At 41.8% G+C, this 20495-nt stretch overlaps 1 protein-coding gene across 1 annotated transcript in view; it reads left to right on the forward strand.

Moving 5' to 3' along the window:
- Window positions 1-5047: 5047 nt before the first annotated feature.
- Window positions 5048-20495, forward strand: part of myo16 (myosin XVI) — a 654305-nt gene continuing 638857 nt past the window's right edge. The window contains exon 1 of the mRNA XM_078544837.1: window positions 5048-5303. Within this exon, the coding sequence (XP_078400963.1) occupies window positions 5078-5303 (226 nt within the window). The 5' untranslated portion in view covers window positions 5048-5077. The remainder of the gene's footprint in view (window positions 5304-20495) is intronic.

The raw sequence follows: 20495 nt of genomic DNA on the forward strand, positions 1-20495 counted from the left end.
CTCTACTCCTAAGATGATCCACGTGCTTTTGAACAAATTCGGTCTTCCACTTCCACCTGGAAGGACAAGGGACCAGTTTCTGAGACAATTGTACAAGGAACCCAACAAAATTCTGGATGAAAACTGTATCTCCTTGAATCTTTGAGCTTTGCTATGAATTTCGTGATTCAATTTTTGATTACTCTGATTCTTCTCTATGTTCCGCTCTAAGTTTGGAAACACCAGACTCAACCTTGTACGTAGGCAGCGTTTCATCAATAATTCAGACGGTGTTGAACCTGTAGTTGAATGAGGTGTCGTATGATAATTGAGAACAAACAGAAAAGTCAAGTTTCTAGAGTACCTTTGGGCAATGTCTTCATTCCTGATTTGAAAGTTTGCACCGCTCTTTCAGCTAACCCATTTGATGAGGAATGATATGGTGCTGCTTTAATATGTTTGATTCCATTTAAACTCATGGGCAGAATTTTGCACTTGGCGTGCGGGCTCGGCAGGGGCGGGTGGGGGCAGTCGGGAAGCTGACCGCTGCCCGTGTTTGGGCCCGGAAGTCAATTTCATGCTGGCGGGCTAAATAAGGCCTGCCCAGCGTGAAATGCAAGCGGCAGCACTCAGCACTGCCTGTGCGGGTGGGGGGAGGAGGGTGTGCTGGGCGAGTGCGAGCTTCACGCATGCACTAGATAACCTCCCTGAGGCAGAGAGCTGCCTCAGGGGGATGAAGGAATATGGAAAAAAATAATTAAGAACATAAAAATGTAATGAAACACGTCCCCTCATGTGACTCTGTCACATGAGCAGGGACTTCTTATTAATGAAAAATTAAAGTTCTTATTTTATTTTTATTCGCTTTTGGAAACCTTATCTCGCCCATGGATGAACTTTCCAGAAAAGTGCAAAGGCCGCTTGGCATTTTCTCCTGCCCGCCAACCATAAGGTTGGATGGGCAGCGAAAAATTTATTTTAATTAACTTTTTAATGGCCTTAATAGGCCTTTTAATTGTCGGTGGGCACGCTCGCCCGACGACATCACGCGTCATTTTACGTTCGGTTGGATCAGGCGTGCACCTGCCCGCTAAGCGAAAAGTTTTACCAATGAATCTCTGAAATTCTTTACTGGTAAAGACTACTGTTATCTGAAACAATATATTCCGGTAAGTCATGTACACTCAACATCAGCGCAGCTTTTCGATAGCGTCACTCGATCAGTGATCTGACTTCATATACATCCATCCACTTAGAATGTGCATCTATGATCAATAAAAACATGATACCTAAGAATGGACGGACATAATCAATATGTAGTCTAATCAAGGGTTGACCAGGCCATTCCCACAGATGCAGTAGAGCTGAAACAGGCAACATCTGTTGTTTCTGACACTGGAGATAGTGCTTGACCATGCTTTCAATGTCACTGTCTAGGCCTGGCCACTAGACATAGCTGCGCGCAAGCATTTTCATCTTTGATATTCCTGGATGCGCACTGTGAAGCTCTGTCAAGAGTGGTTCGCTTCCTGGCAAAGGGACAACGACACTTAATCCCCACAAGAAGAACTTGAAAATTTTACTCTGTTTTTTGGGCATAGAATGGTCCCATCTCATCAGACATTGGTGAATTCGACCACCCTTGCAATACAAGGTCTCAGACTTTTGACAAAATTGGATCTCCGTTCATCCAATCCCTTCTTTGCTTTGCACACACAGGCGAAGAGTCCAAGAAATTCTATACAAGCACAACTTCTTGTGGCACTGGAGCATCTATCTGGTAATGGAAGACAACTGAATGCATCCGCATTTGCAATATGAAAGCCAGTACGGTGCTTAATGGTATACTCATGGCAGATAATATTAAAGCCCAATGTTGAATTCTTGCTGAGGCTATTGGCGGAACGGCTTTATCCTCATGAATAAACTGATTAATGGTTTATGGTCCGACACAAAGGTAAAATGTCGCCCATGCAGATACTGATGGAGTTTCTTCACTCCAAATATTACTGAAAAACCTTCCTTTTCTAGTTGGGAATAACCCTTCCCAGCTACAGAGAGGGTTCTGGAGACATAACCGATTGGCCTTTCGGATCTGATTTCTGTCTTTCCTGCCAACAGTTTCTTCAGTTTGCTCAGAGTGACACTAAATTCATTTTGCTTCTCTTCATGATTTTCCAGTGGAACCAGCTCTGACCTGAGGGATCCTTGCATCCTGTGAAGGTCCTTCGATTCTCCTACCTCATTCCAAAATACACTGCCATATTCCCTTAGCAACTCAGGAACTCCTCTTGTTTTCACTTTTTCACGTTTTCACTATTTCAGACTAGTTGAGCTCAATTTTTTGTAACCAGTCGTGGTCCAGAAGACACGGTTCTTCACCTGTCACTGTGATCACTGGAAGCTGGGCCTGTCTGTTGCCTTTAGGACAAGGGGATTGTGGGGGCGATGCTCTTTACCTGTATGGATTCTCCAATGTATATCTTCAATTGAGCCATGGTTTGCTCCAGATCCAGTGGCTGGGTACCTTCATTTAGTATCAAATGTGTGCTCTCTCACCACTGTGGCTGTGGCTCTCGTAACTACCTCCATGATTAATGGCTTCCCATTCACTTGAATTGTGATGGTTATTGGTTCAGTTTTTACTGCTTTGAAATTGTACAGGGAATAGATATCGGCATTGGCAGCTTCAGGTTCTGTTATATTATTCACCTCAATCATTTTGGTCTGCTGTCTGATGGGCTGTTTCGATTTCACCCTGCATTGCTTTATTACCTGCCCTTTCTTGTGACAGTAATGGCATTCTGCCTCCTTGAATCTGCAGGTGTCTGGAACGTGGTTACCCCCACATCTCTGACAGATTAACTTCAGAGTCACTGCTGAAATGCTTCCACTAGGCCTTTTCGTTTTTCGAGCAGCAGAGACTCTCTCTCTTCGCTGCTGTGTTTTTAGTTTTCGCACCATGCTCGGCGGTAGTTTCCCGCCCCACTTGAAGAACAGTGCAATGCTGCACATTCTGTAAAACCTGTGAGTCCCTCGCAGCAGCTTCCATTGCTAGCATTGTTTCCATGCTGTGCTTCAAATCGATGTTGACTTCTGCAAGTAAACAGCGCTGAATGACGTCTTCGTGAAGTCCACAAATTGGCCCTGCAATATATCATTGAGTGTATCTCCAAAGTCTCAGAGCTCAGTCAACTACTTCAACTTCACCATATAAGTTGTGATGGGCCCTTACTCTATAATTAAACTTAAACCTCTGCATTATTACCGATGGCTTCGGCTGAAAACGTGTCTTCACGAGATCTACCAATTTGTTAAAAGATTTAGAATTGGGTGCATTCGGGGCCATCAGACTGCAGATGAGATTGTATGCTTGCTGCCACAGAAACTTAAAAGCATTGCTTTCTGCTCCTCCTCCGCGGTTATTTCATTCGCCACAAAATAAAAACCTAGGCGCTCTACATACTGGCTCCAGTCTTTCATAGATGCGTCATAAGGGTCAGTTCTGCTGAAGAGTGGCATGACTGGTGAGTATACTTTTCTTTTTTCCTTAAGAACTGATGTACTCACATTGACAAGGTGCGGTGCAGCATCTGAACTATTATACCCTCGTCGCCAAATGTAATGTCTTGACGTACCGGACAGGTTCCGACTTGAAGCAGATAACTTTATTACAAGGAACTCTTTCAGTAGCTACATACTTGAACCCAATCCACCAGTACGCACACCCCACCACCCCAGATTACCCGTGCTTAGGGCTTATTCATCAAGAACAGTCATGTGACCCCAATAGACAGTAGGAAAAGCTCTACCTTCAATCACTACAGTTCTGGACACCACTAAGATGTTCTCAGTTATATTCTGTTATAAAGCTGAGATATGATAGAACATTACTCAGTGATTGATGGCACAAGACGCACAAGTTAGTTCTCTATGGCAAACAGGATGTTGCAGATTTTAAAGTAATACAGATTTGTCTGGTTAAGTCTGTTGGAGGAGTGACAGAAAACATATCATTTAAGTGTAACTTTGATTCCAGCACATGATAAATTGTCTGCTCCCAAAGTGGAAGCAAAATCATGGGCTTTAAGAGTTGTTTCTAATATGTGCTTCCATGATAGATAAGACCCCATGCCAGTAGCAAGCAAAGAAGAAATTTTATCCTATGGTCTGTGTGAAAAAGTGGTCATAGCACCCCCAAGCATAGATGGTAAACCCAAAGAGCAGCCACAGGTTGTCCTATAGAGTAAATTCCAACGCCCACTACCCACACCCCCACCCCAGGTAGTAGCTTGGCCGCTGAATCTATTTTTAAATTAAAGATGTCAAAAAAGTTGTAGAGATGCCTCCATATTGAAGTGCCTCCTGTCTTACTTACCTTCCCTTACTGCTGCTGCTCTTGTTATGCTGGAAGGCCTCTTGCTTCTCTGGCTTTGAGAGCCTGCCTCCACCCTTATTTGGATGGAGAACCTGTTTCCATGTCAATTAAAGGGGTGCCCCCTTGAAAATCCTAATGACCTACTGGTTTGCAGCCTGCCAATCTGATGGAAATGAGACAAGAGCCTCAAAATGGGTCAGACCACTTACTGTTCAGCTGGCCGGGTTCTGCTCTTGGGGGGAAGTCCACCCCATGGCTGGCACACACTAGAAATCAAACACTATTGCAGATGCAAAATAATCTTAAAATGCTGAATGTTTCTGAACTGCTGACTGCAACAAATGAGGTATACTTCAATCTTCAAAACTCTCTGGCCAAACAACAATTAAACTTTAATGGCTTTGAACCTGATCTGTGATACTTAGAAGTTGGCAGCGTTACAGGAATCAGTTTTACTTGGCAGAGTAGTGCATAGTGTATTACATGGGATAACACTCTACCCTTATAAAATGGCACATCATAGATCTTAACATATATGTGTTTAAAAAAATATTAGTTACAAGGACTGAAGCATTCCCTATTGGCTAGTACTTTTCATTTAGTTCATCCTAACACAGCTATAAATGAAAAATAAACCTTGTTGTGATGGTTTCCAATTGTGACAATACTTTTCTTTGTTAAGGTTGCTTCCAGCTCTGTAATGTTTTCCGAACACATGACATGGAAATCGACCAGTGTTTATTGGAGTCACTCCCTTTAGGACAGCGGCAACGATTGGTGAAACGCATGCGATGTGACCAAATAAAGGCCTACTACGAGCGTGAAAAGCTTCTTCAGAAACAGGAGGGATTCAAATACAAACAGAAACATAGCAAGAAAAACAAGGTCCACTTCATCTCCTCAGACATAATACAGGAAGCCATTATACGGCATGATGATAAAGAAGGTAAAAGAGTGTCTTAAAAGTTTTAATACAACCTGTATTGTGTTTATATAATTCCATGAAATATAAAACTAACAAGATCCATCCCCAGGTTCAGCACATAGGCATGTTTACTGTGCATATTTATACTTAAATATGGGAAAGAGAAGAGGTCCACTTCTTCCTCTCGAACATTTACAGAATGTATTTATACAATATGGGGAGACTGTGGTGTTGTGGTCATGTCACTGGCTGGTAATCCAGGGGCCTAGGCTAATGACCTGAGGACCTGAGGACATGGGTTCAAATCCCACCATGGAAACTGGTTAAATTCAATTAATAAATCTGGAATATAAAGCTAGTCTCAGTAATGGTGACCATCACAACTATCATTGATTGCTGTAAGAACCCCATGACAGCTACCATTGATTGCTGTAAAAACCCATCGTGTTCACTAATTCCCTTTAGGGAAGAAAATCTGTCATCCTCACCTCGTCTGGTCTACATGTGACTCCAGACCCACAGCAATGTGGTTGACTCTTAACTGTCCTCTGAAATGGCCTAGCAACCACTCAGTTCAAGGGCAAATATGGATGAGCAACATGTGCTGGCCTTGCTAGTAATGCCCGCATCCCATAAAATAATAAATCAAAAAGAATATGATGGCACCATTACTTAACATGGTCCAAGGCAGTCTCTGATCAGCATCAAGTGTTCCCGTGGTTCTTACTAAACTAAGTTTTTTTTTAAGAGGGTATTATTTTCAACTGCCCTACTCAATGCTCACCTGAAAAATGAGTGACTGGCAGTAAAAAATCAGGGTTTGGGACAGTGAGGTTGGAGAGTGCACTTTGACATTATTTAGGATACACAAGTTCCGGCAGATGCAACTTTCAGGCAGGTGGCTGCGTACATGTGGAAATCGGGGTCATACAACATTCCCTGCCCATTTGTACCAGGTGGTGAGCTGGCTAACCTATAATTCTCGAAGGGGCCCTTTGAAGGTCACTCCAAAAGCAGCTGGACCAGCTGTAGGAGTGCTCAGGAGTGAACAGGAGTGCTCCTCCCAGGTCCATAATAATACTGCAGCCCACTGTCAGCCACTTAGTAAATAAACTCTTTGAACAATCAACCTTACATGGGACTTTACTGCATTCTCATGTTCACTCTGTCTTTGTGTGTGTGTCTTTTTCTCTTACTCTCACCCTCATGGTTTCAAAAGAGCTATTGAATAATGGCAGTTCAGATGAGATATACCTTCTAACTTCTTTGAAGTACAACTTGGAACAAAAAAGTTAAATTTGTTTCTTTCCCAATTCCAATAAACTTCAGCAGGTTGTCATAGATACTTTCTTAGCTACCAACTGTCTCCTAGGTGACAACACAGGGAGCTGCCCAATTGACTGATAATTATGGGAGGCTCCTTTGAACTCGTACTTTATGAATGCATGGCTCTTTTTCTTCTTCCTTAACTATGGTGTAAGAAATCAGCACTGACACAAATAGATATCAAGAATATATTTGGGTAGAACTACATCATGAAAACATTTTTAACTCCATAAGTAACATAACAAGAAAAAACATCAATAGTATAATAAATTCTACTCTAACAGCCACTTGGACAAACAAGGACTAATAAAGGAGAGCCAGCACAGATTTGTTAAGGGAAAATCAGGCTTGACTAATTTAATTGAGTTTTTTAATGAGGTGACAGACAGAGTGCCAACGGGTATTGTAATTGATGTTGTATTTAAATTTTCAAAAGAAATTTGATAAAGTACCATATACTATGCTTGCTAATAAAATTGAAGCCAATGAGATAAAAGGGGAAGTCACTGCATGGATACACAATTGGCTAAGGGCAGAAAATAGAGTTGTGGTGAATGGTTGTCTTTCAGAGTACTGCATCCAATTCTGTCCACCACACTCTAAGGAAGACATTAAAACTATGTAGAAGGTTCAGAGGGATTTACCAGAATTGTTCCAGGGAAGAGGGATTACAGGTACTTTGGTAGACTGGATTAAGTTGGGGTTTTTCTCCTTAGAACAGACGAGATGATGAAGAATGAAAACAAACTGCTGTGGATGCTGGAAATCTGAAATAAAAACAAAAAATAATGGAAAACTCAGCAGGTCTGTGAAGAGAGAAACAGAGTTAACATTTCGAGTCCATATGATTCTTTTCTTCTCTTTAGCTCTGAAATAGAGTCATATGGAGGACTTGAAACGTTAACTCTGACAGATTCTGCCAGAAGATGAAGAAGAAATTTGATAGTGTTCAAAATCACGAAGGGTTTAGGCAAAGTAAATAAAGATGAAATGTTTCCAATGGCTGAATGGTTGATAACTAGAGGGCACAGATTTAAGATGATTGGCAAAAGAACCAGAAGCAACTTGAGGAAAAACTTCCTTGTGTAATCGAGTGGTTACGATTTGGAATATGTGCCTGATAGGATGGTGGATACAAATTCAGTAATACTCTTCGAAAGGGAATTAGATAAATACTTGAAGGAGAAGAAGTTACAGGGATATGGGGAAAGCAGTTAAGTGGGGCCAGTTGGACTGCTCTTCAAAAGCACTGGTACCGAGTCCTGCAGAAGTCATAGTACAGACCCTAATCTAGTCTGGAAGATGACTACTCTTTGCTTTCTGTCTCTGAACCAGTTTTGTATCCACACTGCAACTGCTTTTTTAATTCCATGCTTTAATTGTTGGCCCCTATTCATTCCATCCATCCTTTGACTACCCTTTTACTATTTGCAAGTTTATGAAAGATTTATAGGTTTGCTTTTATGCTACCCACTAATCCTTTCTCGTATACTCTCCTTGACTTCTTATTTCCTTCTTGAGTTCTCCTTTGTACTTTCAGTTTTCAGATTGGTTGTTTACCATTCTGTGAGATGACATTTATCTTAAGCCTGTTTCATTGTTACATTTAAAATTTAATGTATTGGGAGATGTAGAAACTGTGTAGTTTAGCACGCATGGGGGTAATAGGTAAAGGGACTATATATAGGACAGATTATTGTCAGTTGCATTTGAGGAAGTTGGAGTTCATTGGTGGAGAAAAGAAGCCATTGTTGGTAGAATTTCAGACACACAGATAAGAGTCTCAGTGGCAGAGGGACTGAAATGTAGACATAGGTCTGTGCTGTTGTGTAGATGGAAATAAGTGGTCTTGGTAAAGATAAGATGTGGAGCTTGAAGCTCAGATCAGTTGCTAAAAGATTGACAATGGAGTTTTGTATAGTCCTGTTCAGCTTGAAAGAATGACGAAGGAGGAGAGAAGCAATTGCAAAAGAGCAAACTTTTGGCAGGACTGAGAATGTCAAGAGACCTGTGGAACAAATTTCCAGAGAAGTCCAATCAATCAGAGAGTAGATCACAAGTCAAACTGAAAATGTTGCATTGTTAGAGAAGTTATATCTTATTAACATTCTGAATTTAGCTTCAAAAAAGAAAGGAGCAAAAAATATCAAGCTGAACATGTCCAAAAGAAAAAGGCAGGAATTTTCGCTTGGCAGGCAGGCTCGCTCGCGCCTGACCTGCTCAAGCATGAAATGATGCACGTTGACATTGGCTGAGCGTGCTGATATCAGTGTGCAGTCACACAATATTTTGGTTGGCAGGTGAGCGCCAGAGTCAGCAGCGCGCCCACTGACAATTAAAAGGCCTGTTAAGGCCATTGAGTGATCAACAAAATTAAACTTTTTGCTGCCTGTCCAACCTAACGGCTGGTGGGCAGGCAAAAAGGTCAAGCGGCCTTTGCATTTTTTTGGAAACCTCATCCACGGACGGGATGAGGTTTCCAAAAGCAAATAACAATAAAATAAAAGTTTAAAATTGAATTAATAACATGTCCCTGCTCATGTGAGAGAGTTGCATAAGGGGACATGTTTTATTACATTTTTATTTTCTTTATTAATTTTTCTTATATTTCCCTTCATCTCCCTGAGGCAACTCCGTGCCTTGGGGAGATTATTCACGCTCACTCGCGTGCATGTGTGAAGTTCGTGCTCGGCCAGCTCACACTCCCCCCACCCCCTCGCACAGGCTGCGCTCAGCGCTGCCACTCGCGTTTCACGCTGGGTGGGCCTTAATTGGCCCACCAGCGTGAAATCGCGGTGCAATGCCAATCATGGGTGGCGGTCCGCTTCCTGACTGCCCCTGCCCACCCCCGTCACGCACCCCCGCCAAGGACAAAATTCTGCCCCAAGATTTCAAAGTGTAACAATGTTATTTATGTGGCTGCCTATTCTTCTTCAGTGGGCTGTGCTGGAAGTGATCCACCAGTGATCAGAATCTCAACCATTCATACCCTCCAACCCATCACCCACACCTCTTACAGATCCACATTTAGCTAAGTTATCATACGTTAAAAATTAATCAAACCTTAAATCCCCTATGTTACATACTTCTGTAACCTCTGAATAATGAGAATCACCTTCCTGCAATGGATTGATTCTGACCCACCAAATTATATGACAATGGAAGAAGTCCATTTGATTTGTATTCTATCCATATGCCAATTGAACCCTTGTGGTGCGGTTAACCTCAGAGTTGATAGTTTATTAAATTTATCCACTGCAGCGCTACTCCTTTGGACATTTGCTTTTGTAGTAATGATTTTACATGTATCTGCATTGAACTGCATCTGCCATCTCATGACTTTAGTTACCTAGTAATTTAATTTCTGAATCAGCTTCATTGTTCTGCATCATTTGCTCTACCACCGCTTGGAAAGGTTGGGTGATAATAGTTTGGCCAATTAGAAAGTGACATTGACAAATAAATTTTTTTTAAGTTGACATTTCTGTGACAAGTTCAACATGTCCCTGATATTCTCTGTTGATGTCCTAAACCTTTAAAGAACTTTATATTTCCATTTTAACTAGTTACTGGCAGTAAGCCATTAATATTTTGATATAATGGTTTAAATTTCTCTCTAGCTAAAGAAGCCACTGTACTCAAGTTCTGTTGTTTCCAAACAAAACTTACTCAGCAGAAATAAAAACAGAAAATGCTGGACAAACTCAGCAGGTCTAACAGCACCTGTGGAGAAAAAAAAAAGTTAACCTTTTGAGTCTGTATGACTCTTTTTCAGAGCGGACTCGAAACGTTAACCATTTCTTTTCTCTCCACAGATGCTGTTAGACCTGCCGAGTTTTTCCAGCATTTTCTGTTTTTGTTTCAGGTTTCCAGCATCCGCAGTATTTTGCTTTTAACTTATTCAGCAGGCACCAGAATTAAATATAAGCCCAGATTTGCATTTGTAATGGTGGAACTGTCAGCATTTGCTGTCATTACAACTGTGAAACTGACAGCAACTTCCAGGGTCTGTATGTGTGCAGTTAAATGTGGAAATCCATAAGGTGCTTTCAATGACTCCTGCTCCTCCAAAGGGTGCACTGTTGAAGTTCCAGCAAATGGAAGTCTTTGGAAATCACTTGAATTGACATACACATTCACTTTTTACACTCTAATCTTGTTGTAAAAGGCTAAGCCTTGTTGAATGAAATGTAACTGGGTTTTTAACTGCGTACTAAATAATAATTTCTGCTGAACAATCTGTCTGATCCCGAATAGTTAGTTTTATATTTGTGGGATGTTAAATATCTCCATTATGATAAAAATTCCATATGTTTTAACATGATATTTTTAAAAAATTTATCTATGATATTTCAGTTTCTACCTTAATCCCATCAGCATAATCTTAATTTTTAATTTCAATCTTAGTAAGATTATTAAAAAGTATGAATGATCATTGCATTTTACCTCCTGGCTTGCTGTCTGTGAGAATTCGTTAACGTGATTGCAGCAAGGTAAGAGACTATCACCATTGGTGGATGCCGGAGATCCCCTTTAGTTGGTGCTAGAATCAAATTAGCATCAGGAAAGGTGAAATCCATGCTATAGAGAGGTCAGTGGTGGACACTGCTGGCAGTACATACTGTCCTCAAGAGAGGTCTTCTCTGGATCTGGATGGGGCGGCACTGGGGAGGTTTGTGGTAGGGTTAGGAGGCTCCGATGAGAGACGTGAAGGGGCAGAGGGCTGGGTGCTTAGGCCACGGGCTGAGGGGAAACATAGGGGTGGAGCTGGACTTTGGGGAGGACCTCTGATGGGCTCAGATGGCCATTAGGAGGAGCCCCTGCTTTCACGCTGTAGCTCGAGGCGTGGGACGTGGCGGGCTTTGAAGTTGGCTCTGGCCTACCCTGCCGTGTGTAAAATTGTGGTGGTGTGGAAGGCGTTTGGGCAGATGCTGGGAATGGCGTCCATGTCATTTGGCCCCATTTTATGGCCCCTGCGCACCTGCCAATCTGCCCATACATATAATTCTGCCCCATGTGTGAGTTGTCCACAGCTTCTCGATATGGGCAACTGGCAGGCAGGGTTTGTGCTGTTAGTCTGAAGTTCAGAAAATAAAATTTTGTTGTTCAGTTGTGTATTTATTACATGCCTATGTAACAAAACTTTGGATAACAAATAGTGGCCAAGGTTTATAATTTAGTGTCCCCATAGTAAAGCTCTGTACAACTGAAGCATGTAGTGGGAGTTTTGCTGTGCAAATCCTGCCCAATTCAAGGCTTACATGATTTCCATGGACAGAAAAGCCCAGGACTTGATCTCCATGCCTGAATTCATGATATACATGCGTTGTGCAAAGTTCTGCGCTAGAAATCATAAGTCATCAAATTGACTCAGACATTCAAAATATAATTCTTAAAAAAGGATAAGTATCTTTCGCAAATATTGGGCAAAATAAATGGTATCACATTAATGATGAAACCTTTAAGTAAGATTACAAGAAATTTAGAAAAAAGGTAATTGTCCCATGAATCCTACCATTTCAATAGCCTTATATAATTTATAGACTAAACCAAATTATTAAGGTTTGGATTTTCCATCTTGAGTCAGATAGCGGGAGTCGGAAAATTTGTCGGCATGCCTCACCCACCTCAGGAAAAAGTGACCCGATTAGCGAGATCTTCATTCTGGTTGTGGGTGGGGGAATGTCGTCAGGCCCACCGACCCTGGATTTAGTTTGGAGGTGGCTGGGGCTGCCGAGTGCCGAGGTGGACACTTTGAAAGGTCCATCTCAATTCGCTGAGGCTTTATCCATTACTTTTGTTAAGCATTAGGCCTCCTAGCCCTCACCCCTGACACAGGTTAGTTTATTCACAATCAAACCAGCGGGTGAGGGGCGTGTTCACAAGCACACACACATATACAGTAGGGGAAAAGAAGAGAGGAAGATTTACAACTATGGGTAACATCAATAAAAGAGCTAAAGAAATGAATATTAGTTCCCATGATTTCCAAAGTCCGAGAAGTCAAAGTCCAGAGGGTGTTTCCTTTGTGGCAGAGTTCAGTCAGATGAGTTCCTGGTTGGAAACAGAAACATGAAAATCCTTGAAACAAATTATGCTGCAGCACGATGGGCTTTCTGTGCTTAAACCACTTGGTAGGTGATGATCAGAGAATTTCAAAATCAAACAGATTTCGAGGAGCTGACAGATAGTGGCCGGCTGCTTGGTTCACTGGGAGATCTGCTGGAGTTCTTTCCGATTGGTGTTAAAGCAGCAGTCTGAGCTATGAGGTGAGAAATGTAATATTAAAATGATCCAAAAGGCTAGAAACATGTGACATGGTCCATTAATGAGTTAATTGCAGCCTTGCAAGCAGTTTCTCTGCTCCTGGCCAAAATCCATTGTTTCTCTTTGGGGTGAAATGGTGGCTTTTCACCTTTTTGGGTGTAACGAGTTTTGATATCTCTGTCTTTGCTATTGTCCTGGCTGGAGGAGTCAGTTTGCCTGTTAGTTGTCTAGTTTCGTGGTTATAACGTGGCCTTACAATGGGGCTTGGGATTCCACAAGCATGTGAAATACTGCTGTTCTTGTAGTCTCTGTTAGAGCCTTCCAGAACAGATGGTCTATCTTGAGTCGTGTGACCTGTAGCAGCCATTTCACTGTTCAGCAGAAGTCCATTTTAAAATAACAAAATGGGAAAAAGTTTTTGATGTGTACAGTTTTGGATTTCTTTTCATGTCTTATTGACATAACACCTGTCTTATTCAACAAGTACTAATTGTGACTGCCTGCATATTCTTTCTCTATTTCTTTGGATGTCACACTATAACTTTCAATTTTAATCCCCTGACTTGTTCCTGTAACACCAAAGCTTTGCTATCATCCCATAAGTAACCCACCCAAAAATGCAGTAACAGCTGTACAGTTGTTTCATAATTTTACAATTGTAAATACAATGGAATAGAAATTCCACAGTATGTTAGAGCATGTCAGGCAATTAGTTCAGGTGAAGTTCTTCCTATGATATTTTAATGGAGTATGGAGCAGCTTTATAGTGAGTGGACACATTGAATAGTGAGTGGAGTAAGTTAACAATAACCAGAACAATTTAATAGTGGTTAAAGGAGTTCAATAGTGAATGGAAGAATGTAACAGTAAATGGAGGAATTCAGCAGTGTACTGGAACATTCAGGAACATATGGAAAATTTGCTAATGACTAGAGAGATGAATAGCAATTGGAAGAGGTTAATAGGACAAGAGAAAAATGAATTGATTAAGATATGTGGGAGTTTGAACAGGCATGGAGACTGAAAATTAAAACAATATTAGCAATTTAGGGCATTATGACAATATAGATAATGGCATATAGCTTCTGTAAACCTGTTTAATTTTGAAAAAAATATGATGGAGTGGCACTTCTGGTGCTGCTTAAGCCTTGTGTGAATAGAATCGTTTGAATGATCAAAGCATGTGATCTTTATAGTCCCAGCATTGGCACCTACCATGCTCTGCTGCTGGCATTTGGCTGCTGTGGATGAGGGAACTTCATGCCCTTAATGGAACAAAGAACACTGCAAGGAATTTTCTGTTGGTTTCAGACATTTGCCAAGCCATTAGTAGGTCGCATTCTGGCTTTTTCTAAAAGTCCTCAACTGAACTAGTGTTCACTCTGAGCAAGGCTGGAATCTGCTGACACAAGAGGTATGCAACAGAGGGAATAACTTTGCTATCCCAAGATTGCTCTTATAATCAGCAGACGGATGATGTACCACACCCTTCTGAGTTTCTTTCTAATTTTCGACTGCCCCATAACAACTCCACCTGAATTTGATGCTTCAGGTAACTGGAACTTTAGGGTAATATCATTGTTATACTAAGATGTTTGTGGAGGTTGCGAGTTAATATAATTTCAGCATTACTGAATAAATCAATGGGCTGGATTAAATGCTCCTCCGCCAGGGAGTGTGAAGGTGGGGGCAGTTAATATCCAGTGGGCTGCCTGCTCATTGCCTGCTCACCCCTGCTCCCACTGCAGTTTTACCAGCGGCAGGGTGGCTTTGGGTGGTCTGGGTAGGACAGTTGAGGCCCTTAAGTGGGCATTGAATGGGAGTTAACTGGTGGCAGGAGAAGCCCATGACAATCAGCCAGCCTGACAGATTTCCCTGCGTAAGCTGGTGGCAGGTGGAGATGTCCTTCCTTAAAGGGTCCCCTGGGCCCAGTGGAGGACCCCCCAAGGTGTAGCTGCACCCCCCCCCGCCTCCACCCCCACCCCCCCCCCCCCCCCTCACCCCAGGTTCCACTCCATCTCATGGCCTCTTATACTCCAGCCATCCACCCCGGTCTCTGGGGCACGGAGAGACCCCAAAACACTTACCAAGTTACAATCCAGCGCTGAACACCTCCTCAAGCCCTGAGTGTAGTACCAGCAATGGCCACTGCTCCCAGTGGCACTGCCGGTATTGCAGAGCTACTGGCCTCTGATTGGTCAATAGTCTTCTGAGGTGTGGCTTCCTGTCCCTGAGGGGTGGAAGTGCTGCCTCCAGTCTGTTATTTGCCAATTGGCAATTAAATGGTTATGGAGCAGCTGTTCTCCTGGGTAGGCTCCCCCTGACTTTTTCGCCAGTAAAGTTGAGCCCAATGGCTCAGTTTCTGGTCGATGTTAGCTAACAGTTTGACTGATGCAACTGCTGAGATTCTAGGAAGCACTCTATTTTTTATTGTGGAACTATACTTTGAAAAAGAAAACATGACAGTTTTTTTAATACACATTTGATGATCATAACTGCTTTAGTGAAAGAAGTAATGAAATCCTTGTTCCTACACCAATAACAAAGTTTAATAGCTACACATGTAAACTGAAACAAAGAATAACAAAGAACCGTCGCAAAATGCTTCATACTCAACAAATTATTTTTTGAATTCCAAACTCCAAGTGCAATTGCAGTACTGTCAGAATATACAGCAAAGTCCTTCAAACAGCAAACTGCCAGACAGCCTGCTTTGCTGATGTTGGCCAAGAAAGGTCTCCCTGTGCTTCCTCAACTGGTGCCATAGATTGTCAGTTTAATATCTCATCCCAAAATGGCAGGACTCCCTCAAAACTGCAATAAGGAGCCAGTACATACTGTGCACTTATGTCCTAGAGTATGGCTTGAATCCAAAATCTATTATTTTGTATCACACCTATGTCTACGTCTAATGAGTTTCAGTAAAGGATTACAGCATCATTACTTCTAGTTCCTCTCCCACGGTTCATGTATTGTTTCAAACCTGTACATTCTTGAGTTATAAATACTTGTATATTTGAACCTTTGTTTCACAGGTTTGTCTGAGCTAATCAAAAATTGACCAAACAGTGGCATATTTGGTTTTTATTGGCTGGAAGAAGCTTGTTCTTGTAAATAGTTTTCAGCCAATGAAAAATATTTTACATAAAATAAGTTGCTCCCATTTGCATAATAGATGGGTGAATGGGTAGGCAGACAAAGAAATATAAATGGGGACTATAAACTTGGCTGAAATTTGATGAAGTATTGAAGAGATGGTACACTGTCACATATGCAGTCATGTGGATTAGGCTTTAACATGAGGCCCTGTCTGTTCAGCTACTTGGCAAAAAAGAGTACAGGCTGCAATCCTGAGAGAGCCTGGATCAAAGAATTGGGCATGGATATTGTTTTGTATACTGGCTGCGTGGTCGATCTTATCCGGAGTGACTGTAGCCCTGTAAGCTTTTAGGGTTTTGAGGTATAAAACCCTTCTAATTAAAATCTCTAAGTTCCATTTTCTTAATTTCTAATGCTAGGATCCTCAATTGTTCCTGACCTAACAGGGTACGAATAACTAGCATTTATGAATCAAGTAGGATTTATTAAGCAAGATTTTATATGTACTTAACAAAAAGCAGTGAAGATAACATGGAAGTTCCTCATCCCTTATGTTCCCAGGATTCCCTGAGCGTTGCTAGCACAGACAATGTCTTTTTCTTCTCTGTCTTTGAAGTGATGTTGAACTGTGCCCAGAAGAGCCATACCTCAGAAGCCATGGTAATATTGTGCCAACAACGACTCCATTTTTCCAACATTCACCCCCACTTCTCATTATTCTGGGATCCCTTGTTTGGAAACAGTCCAAATTCACCTATTCCATTGGTTTGGGATGTGAGTCATCTGATATTGCCCCACCTCAGCAACAAGAGGCATATAGACTAAAGACAAATGTCCATCCCTTTTCCACTGGGCCTCTAGAGTTTACATTCCATTGTGAACAAATAGCACATTTCCTTTAGATACAGAGCAGTCACAAAGTCACATCTTGTTCAACATATTTTAACTCAAGTCCCACAGATCTGAAAGCCATTAAGAAAACTGTTAATAACATTTCCTACCATAATATGAAAAGGGAAAGAAAAAATTCCCACTAATACAGATGTTCTACCTACAAATATGGTTAATCAGTTAAATCAATGCATGTTTTTTTTTAAAGATAGGGTGTCATCCTAAGTTGAAGCTACTTCAAAATAGAACTGCTAAATCCAGACTCTCAGGCAACTTAAAGTCAAAAAACGATCAAGTGTAGTTAGTTCCTCACAAATAACAGCTGCCATCCTGTAAAGTATCCCAACTGCCTTGACTACCCATTGTCTCACTAACAGAAATTCAAACTTAACTATTTCATTTTAAAAGTGGTTAAAGAATAAATCCATAGATGTTACAAACCAACAATAAACCCTAAAAATTAGTAGTATTATCAAAATCTTACGGTCTGACTCAGGTAGTTACTTTAAACTGGATTATTAACACCATATGTAAAATAGGTTACAGAGTAGGTATGTCTCTCAGGAATACACACTATTCCATCCTTTCCCCTGAGTGTCTAGCACATGACTGCTGATGTCACTGAGCACTTGGAAATATATCGCTGTTCCTTCACTGTCACTGGGTCAAAGTCCTGGACCTCCCTTTCTAACAGCGCTGTGGGTGTACCTAAGCCACGTGGACCACAGCAGTTCAAGAAGGCAGCTCAGCATTACCTTCTCAAGGGCAATTAGGGTTGGGCAATAAATGTTGGCTTAGCCAGCGATGCCCACATCCCATAAAATAAATTTTTTAAAACCTCAATATCTGCCTGGGGGCTAGTGGATGGAAAGTGAATCACTGCTCAATGAATAAACCTCAACAGCTGCTGTCAGATGAAAATCCATTGGTTCTATATATGACTTTGGAAATTCCTCCATGAAAGGTATCCAGTTGTCCAATTGCACGTCATCACCCTCTTTTTCCAGAATACCCAATAGTATACTGACATCTCCACTCATTAAGGATACGTGTTGATTGCGAACAACATTGAATGAGTCAACGGTCTCTTGTTCCTTGTTGCGGAGAGTGGTAATTAACTGATCTTTTATTGGAAGCTTTGTGCCACCTGGACCTTGCAATGTAATATCTAATGGATAGAGGGATATTGATTGGAGCCAGTGCATATGATCAGCTAGTATTGTAAAACCAGCTCCAGTGTCAATTTTAAAGTCAGTGTCAAAGCTTTTAACATGCACTTTAACTGACCAATAGTCTTGATCAAGATCATTTACTTCCCCTAGAAACTCTGTAATTTCGTCTCTGTCATTATTTCCAATTTCTTGGATGATGTGCACTTCATAAATATTCTCTTGTCTTCTTCCTCTATTAAAGTAGATAGGCTTCCAGAAGCGCTTGAAGTGTCCACTTTTCCCACCACTGGAAGCTGCGTCCCCTGCTGGGCGGTCTTGCCATCTGTACTGTTTCTTTGCACTGCAGCGTAAATACCTCAAGATCGCTGCTGTGGGGTTCCCATCCTTTCGCAGGTCCCACCGTTTTGGCAGGCTTTTGAATGGTTGAGGTCACCGGCCTTGGGTCTACCCAGCTAACAGTGTCATCTAGAGCCTCGGTGTTAAGACAAATTAGAGTTGGATTTATCTCTAGTTCAGCCTGCCTAGCATACTGAACCATTTCATCAAGGGTGAGGTCATCTTTGGTCTGTAAAAAATATGAGAGCTTTTCATCACGGACTCCGACAATGTGGTCACGAATAAATTCATCTTTCAATGCACCATGTCCGCAAGAACTAGCTAGGCGATGTAGGTTGGTAAGAAATATTTCGAGGGATTCCCCTGGTTTTTGAGACTTTAATTGAAATGCGCTCATTCAACTGTGAAGTTTTGTTTCAGGTTAAAACGCATATCGAGGGCTTTTAGGTCAGTCTCAAATTCTAAAGCGGTCTCTTCCACCCCTGTCTCAAGAAGACATTGTTGGCGACTGGTCCTATGGCGTAAAAGCATGAACTAACTTGTTGCTTCTGCTCAATAGCAAGGAGGTTTGATGTTACTTGATACCGGAGGAAGTGTTTCTTCCATAACTCCCACTTTTGGCCTCTCTGCAGGCACTCGAGTCTTTCAGACAGGTGAGGTAGGGGCAGGGACTACTGACACCATTACTACTTTCCAGTTTCTTAAGTAGGTTTGCAGATTCTTGCTTCGCTCAGGTTTTCTTCCAGTTTTGCGCTGTGGGTGTTCTGTTGATGGCACCAGCCCTTTGTTAGATTGGTGTCACCACCGTTGCTACCATGTTTCATATACTGGTTGCGTGACCTACCTTATCCGAAGTGACTGTAGCCTGACTCAGGTAGTTGTTTCCACCTGGTTTATTAACATCATGGCCTGAATTTTTCCCGTGTCGGGCGGGCTCAGCGGGAGCAGGTGGGGGCGGTTGGGGAGCCAACTGCCGCCCGCAATTGGCGCCGCTCCACGATTTCATGTGGGCAGGCCAACTAAGGCCCACTCTGCGTGGATCGCGAGTGGTAGCACAAAGCACTACCTGTGTGGGCGTGGGGAGGAGGGAGAGTCGGATCTAGCACGCAGTTCGTGCATGCACCCGAAAGAGCGCTTCAATCTCCCTGAGGCACGGAGCTGCGCGACTGAGTCACATGAGATGGGACATGTTTTTATTTTCAAAATAAAGATTTTATTTAATTAGTATTAGCTTTAGAGCAGTGTAAATTTCAAGTTAATTAGGTCCCTAATGGCCTTAATAGGTCTTTTAATTATCAGCAGATGTGCAGCCGACTCCGGCAGTGCCTGCTGAACGAAATATCGTGCAAGTGCGTGATGACATTGGGACACACGCCCGACGTCATCGCGTGTCATATTATATTCTGGCATGTCAGGCACGCATGCCGAAGGTAAAATTCAGGCCCATATGTAAGGTAGGTTACAGAGTAGGTATATGTCTCATGAGTACAGACTGTTCCATCCTCTTTTCCGAGTGTCTAGCACATGACTGCTGATGTCACTGTTACATCATGATCTACATTACCATTACCATGAGTATTCTATTAACCCATTACGCTACAGCTGTCCAGGGTTTGATTCATGGAACTCATGAATTTCTGCACATTAAATTTAATAGCCAGAAGCTTGGGAGTGCCAGCAATCTTTTGCACTACCTTTTGCTCCTGATCTTACAACTCATGCTAATACCGAGTGAGATTCCATGCTGAGAGCAGAGTGTTAAAAAAAATTATTTTATATCCAGGTTTTGATTTTACATTTTTATTTATTTAGTACTTCCCCCACTGTATTTCCCTGTTTATTCCCCCTAGTTTTTCCTGCAATATTTTATAACTAGCTGTCTTAAGATAAGGTGCGTCAAACACCAAACACACTCTTTAATTTTATTTTTCTGTTTCATTTGTTTTATACTTTCTATGGAGTTTTATATCTCCTACCATGGAATTGTTATGCTAATTCTCCTTTCTCTCTTCCTCTTTCTTTTAAGCGTAATAATTATATAGTCAAGTTAAATGATTTTCAAATGTGTATTTGCTGGCCTGGAATTTCTAGGATTTCTACCCACATAACATAACGTAACAAA

This window comes from Cetorhinus maximus, chromosome 7 (genome assembly GCF_964194155.1).
Source record: "Cetorhinus maximus chromosome 7, sCetMax3.hap1.1, whole genome shotgun sequence".
NCBI lineage: Eukaryota > Metazoa > Chordata > Chondrichthyes > Lamniformes > Cetorhinidae > Cetorhinus > Cetorhinus maximus.